Below are 5915 nucleotides of genomic sequence, written 5' to 3' on the forward strand. Positions count from 1 at the left end.
ATTCTATTTATATAAAGATCAAGAAGAGGGAAAATTAATTATGATAAGAGAAGTCAGAATAATGGTTACAATAGGAGAAGAGATTGATTAGGATGAGGCATTAGGAAGACTTCTGGGTTTCTGGTAATAGTCTATCAGTTGATCTTGAAAGGATTTATATGAGTCCATATAGATGCCAAACTTTATTGAGCTGTACTCTAAAGTTTTGTGCACTTTACTAAGTTTTCGTGTATTAAACTTTAACAAAAAGTAATTTTTAAATTCTAAATTTAGAAAATCAAGATATTACAAGATAATTCAGCTCCTGCAGACCATAATGCCAATTTTCCATAATTCTACTTTCTCTACTTTCCTCTTGACTGGGGTGCCTGGACTTGAATGGGCCCATGCCTGGATTTCCATCCCCTTCTGCTGCCTCTATTTAACTGCTCTTTCTGGGAATACCCTGATCCTCTTCGTAGTCCTCACTGAGCCAAGCCTCCATGAGCCCATGTACTATTTCCTCTCCATGTTGTCCACCACTGACATTGGCTTATGCATCTCTACACTGGTGACAGTACTAGGAATATTCTGGCTCAATGCCAGGGAGATCAGCTTTAATGCCTGCTTATCACAGATGTTCTTCATTCACCTCTTCACTTTCATGGAATCTTCAGTGCTCCTGGCTATGGCTTTTGATCGTTTTGTGGCCATTTCCAACCCCTTGAGATACGCTACCATTCTAACTCATGAAAGGATTGCACAGATTGGTTTGGCAGTCGTTACCAGGGGAACTGTCATTCTGATACCACTAGTCCTTCTTCTCAAGCGTCTATCGTTCTGCCGCAGTCATGTGCTCCATCATTCCTACTGTTTCCACCCTGATGTAATGAAGCTCTCATGTTCAGACACAAAGGTCAACAGTGCATTTGGACTAACTGCAATTATCTCTACTGCTGGAGTGGACTCTATTTTTATCCTGATTTCCTATGTCCTGATAATTCGCTCAGTTCTCAACATTGCATCCCCAGAGGAGAGGAAAAAGGCCTTCAGTACCTGCATTTCTCATATCACGGCTGTGGCCATATTCTACATCCCTTTAATCAGCCTGTCTTTTGTTCACAGATTTGGAAAACATTCTCCACCATATGTGCCCACACTGATTGCTAATATTTACTTGCTCATTCCCCCTGTAATGAATCCCATCATTTATAGTGTGAAAACAAAGCAGATTCAAAAATCTGTGCTCAAACTGGTATGTTCCAAGGGAACTCATATTTAACAATTACTGGCCCATAAAGACCCATTTCAAAGTCAGTGAAAATTGATCATAAGTTGGAGTTATAACTCATGAAATTTTAGAGATGGGTGGAACTAGATGCCATCCAATTCAAATATCTCCACAATGCTGTTAGTTCTACCTAAGGCAATCTTATCTTTTCTACCACCAAAATACTGATTCAGATTCTCACTACCTCTCAGTTACCCTATTCCTATAGATAACTGACTTCCTATATCTCTGATGTTTCCACCTAAAACCACACATCATTCACTTTGAATTAATTTTCTAAATATACAGCACAAGTAAAATTTAATAACAAAACAATAAGTAAGTATCTCTTTCATGTTCACTTCTCATACACCAACTAAATGAAGCAACTGCTCCTATCTCTGATATAGTCCTCCAAAATTTGGATTCAACTTTCCTTTAAAATTTAATCTATCTCTCTCTCTCTTTTCACATACTCACAGTCTAAGAAAAGCAGTCAGCTAAATGTTTCTTCATGTACATACAACTTTCCTAAAGCTGTTCACTGTTGACTTGAGCTTCACTGTTGACTCTACTTCAATCTTGACACCCACCCTCCACTTTGGAATTCTACTTGTATGTCAAGGCTCATCTTTAAATAGCTTCGTTATTAAATTTTTCATGATTGCCCAATGGTACTTGATCTTGCCTTCCTATATTTCACCTTTTATAGTACTTTGCCAGTATCTTTTTTGCCTTTATGTACTTTTGGCATAGAAATGGAAATAATAGAAATATAAATATATCTTAATATTAATATAAAATGGTTGCCACAGGTCTATAAATTCCCTAAATAAAAAAAGCCTTGAAGCTTCTATAATACCTAGCAGAATACCTTTCACATAGCAGATACTCAGTGATAGTTGTTGAATTGAACTGAACATATTGGACTATCAAATAGTCCATCTGAACAATTCAAATTGCATAGGCAAAGGGCTATTTTGGAACCTGAGATCACAGTCTCTGGAATTTATCCCAGTTTGCATAAGGCCCAACTTGACTAAGAATAATTTTAGCCACTTTTTTTCTCCATGAATGGCTTCCCAGAACCAACTACTATACATAACTAAAAAAAAAATTTTCCCAGGTGCCAAAGACAAAAACTAGTAAACCGTCCTTAATTCCTCATTTACCATTTGCTCTTGCATCCAATGAATCTGTATTTCTTCTATTCTAACATGAAAACATCTCTTCATCTCCACTTTTAGACTTTGTTCAGGACACTGAAGTTCTTTTTAAAAAATATGTATTTATTTATTTTTGAGAGAGAGAGTAGCAGAGAGGGTCAGAGAGAGAGAGGGATAAAGAGCATCCCAAGCAGACTCCATGCTGTCAGCACACAGCCCAACGCAGGGCTCAATCCCACAAACCATGAGATCATGTCCTGAACTGAAATCAAGAGTCAGACATTTAACTGACTGAGCCACCCAGGCACCCATAGTACACTAAAATTCTTAAATTAAATCACATTTTCCTTTTAGGTTTCAGATGTCCAATCTTATCCCTTTCTCCTCCCTTTGTTTTCCATAAGAAAATCAGAAGAAGAAAAAAACTTTTTAAAAGCCTTTTAAATTACATTTTAGTTATACAAGAAATAATAAATATGCTCTTATTAATAAAAGATTTTACAGAAAAGGTGAAAGTCCTCCTTGATATGTTTCCTCAAGTTCAGTCTTTCTGTCTTCTCTATAGGAAACCACTGTATAAATTTGATTTTTTTCCTTCATTTTTCTATGCATTAATGTCCACACATATGGAGAAAATAAAATTTTCAATTTTTTTATGTTTTTTAATTTATTTTTGAGAGAGACAGAGAGCTAGAAGAGGAAGGGCAGAAAGAGAGGGAGACACAGAATCCGAAGCAGGCTCCAGGCTCCGTGCTATCAGCACAGAGCCCCATGCAGGGCTTAAACTCATGAACCAAGAGATCATGACCTAAGCCTAAGTCTGATGCTTAACCGACCACAAGGTACAAATATATATCTCTCTGTTGTTTATTATCTTCAAAATAACATTTATTTGTTTTGATCCCTGTAGGAGGTGGTGGGGGAAGAAAATAATCTTTAAATCTTCTCAATGTGGAATAACTGGGTCTACAATACCAGAGTATATCAAATGATTTCAGTGGTCTCCTTCCTAAAGCAGGTGTGAAAACTATGTTCATACACTTTCCATGTTTCTTCAATATTTATATTTTCTTGGCATATATTTCAATATTAATCATAGCAAGTCAAAAAAGAAAACAACCTCAGCAATTGCAGTACATTAAACCACAAGGGAGAGCAAGTAGATTTAGGCATGCAGAGTGTCTCTGAAGCAAAAACAATTAGCCAGAAAGATCCTTCGGAATAAATAGATTTTTCCGAGGGGTAAACAACTCTCCTGAGAATGGGTTTCTCACGGATACCCTTCCTTCAGAGGTGAATGAGACCTCAGAGCCTTGTCTCTTCCTCATTGTCTTCACTTGATGTAAGTACAGATGCATCAGAGAGACTGTGGATATGTATTAATGTAAGATGATTTATGTGGGCTCATTCTGCAATAAGAAATTTGGCTTCATTAAAGGAAGTATTTCTAAAATGAAATTATAAGAACAACCATGTAAACATAAGATTCTGGGAATTGCTTTTGATTTAAAAATCTACTACTGGAAAGGTCCTATTCTCATAGAGTTTTCAGCAAAGCTTAGAAATAAAAATTAGAAATTCTTCACAATTTACTGAATCTCAATTTTTTTTTTCGAGTTTATTTATTTATTTTGAGAGAGAGAAAGTTTCAAGCAGACTCTGTGCTGTAAGCACCAAAACCAACCTGAGCCAAAACCAAGAGTTGGATGCTGAACTGACTGAGCCACCCAGGTACCCCTTGAAACTCAATTCTGAAAAAATTCATAAACAACAAAATTTTGAAAATACAAAAATCCAGAGCATGTGGTCAGTTTAAAATCTGGCTGGGATTCCTTAGATAAGATAAAATATCTAAAATGCATTGTTCATAGTGCTAGACACAGGGAGTCTGAATAGCCCCCAAACTGAATGAGTCATCAATGTAGAATTCTGCCATAAAAAGTAAGTACAATATAATTTCTTTAAGCAAAAACACAGAATATGGCATATCTAGAGTCATATGCCCAAATCCAATGTTGAATTTCAAAGAAGTAAATACTTTGTCCAAAAATAATAGTGATTCGTTATTAGTAAGGCTTGAAATTTTAGTTCTTTTTCTTGTAGTAGGGATGATGCTGGTCCATTCAGAATAACAGACTGTAATATTCTTAAAGAGATTAAGACACTCAAGCCAGATTGAAAATGAAGAGATGCATTTGAAGTCAATTAACTTAGGTCAAATAGGTCAGCAGTGGCTATGAAAATGAGCAGCACTAATAGAAGTATCCATAGCTCAAATCCATGATTCCAGGAGGCATCATTATCCAACATGCATGATTCATTTTACCAGTAGTCTTAATAATTTAGCATGTAATAAAATAATAGCTTTCCATTTCCCCTCGCTGTTGATAAGGAAATAAGTTTTAAATAAAGCAACAAAAATCAGGAAGTGAAAAAACAAATTTATCAAATATCAAGTGTTTGATGCCCTAATACATATGCATTTATAGTAGTGTTTAGAACCAAGGAACAATGACAGTGCACGTCTATGGAAAGAGGAAAAACCACATGAATATTTGAAATTTTAGTAATTTACATGCATATGTAACAAAAGTTTATTTTTTAATGTTATTCTATAAATTTCACCACATCAAGAAGAATTGATATGTAGCATAGTAGAATTGTAACCAATTTTAAATTTACATACATGGAATTCAAATCCTAGCTTTTCCACTGTATGAAATATTATAATTTGTTTCTCTCTCTAATTTTTATGTTCCTGGGATGAAAACTTAGGATATTATAAGCAAATTGATTTTTAAATTAATTAAGATAATCTACATAAAGCACAAAACTCATGTAAAGCCTGACACATTTTGGGATTTTATAAATGATAGATCTTAACTACTTTCAAAGTAACTATATTACCTCCAATTTACCAATGAGAAAATAGCATCAAACATTCTAAATTAAGGATTCAGAGAAAGGGGAACCCTCTTAAAAGGTTGGTGGGGATGCAAACTGGTGCAGCCACTCTGGAAAACAGTATGGAGGTGCCTCAAAAAGTTAAAAATAGAACTACCAACAATCCAGCAATTGCACTACTAGATATTTACCCAAGGGATACAAAAATACTGATTCGAAGGGATATATGCACCCTGATGTTTATAGCACATTATCAACAAAAGCCAAATTATGGAAAGAGTCCAAAGGTCCATCGACTGATGAATGGCTAACGATGTGGTATGTATATACAATGGAATATTACACAGCCATAAAAAGAATGAAATCTTGACATTTGCAATAAAATGAATGGAGCTAGAAGGTATTATGCTGAGTGAAATAAGTCAGTCAGAGAAAGACAAATACCATATGATTTCACTCATAGGTGGAATTTAAAAAACAAAACAAACAGACATAGGGAACAAAATAAAGTAAAACCAAGAAACAGACTCTTAACTGTAGATAACAAAATAATGATTACCAGAGGGGTAGAGGGTCGGGGGATGAGTTAAATAGGT

At 35.2% G+C, this 5915-nt stretch overlaps 1 protein-coding gene across 1 annotated transcript; it reads left to right on the forward strand.

Annotated features, from left to right (window-relative positions):
• Positions 1 to 316: 316 nt before the first annotated feature.
• Positions 317 to 4594, forward strand: LOC109267083 (olfactory receptor 51F1-like). The gene is made up of 3 exons (XM_019449587.2): positions 317 to 1234; positions 2518 to 2534; positions 4519 to 4594. Exons 1-3 carry the CDS (start codon positions 317 to 319, stop codon positions 4592 to 4594), a joined length of 1011 nt encoding a protein of 336 aa, XP_019305132.2.
• Positions 4595 to 5915: the final 1321 nt, after the last annotated feature.

Source organism: Panthera pardus, unplaced genomic scaffold, assembly GCF_024362965.1.
Source record: "Panthera pardus isolate Hobbes unplaced genomic scaffold, ASM2436296v1 HiC_scaffold_12, whole genome shotgun sequence".
Classification (NCBI taxonomy): Eukaryota; Metazoa; Chordata; class Mammalia; order Carnivora; family Felidae; genus Panthera; species Panthera pardus.

Bases quoted from the DNA above. Each gene is read 5' to 3' on its own strand.
- LOC109267083 (XM_019449587.2), top strand. From the start codon at position 317: ATGCCAATTTTCCATAATTCTACTTTCTCTACTTTCCTCTTGACTGGG.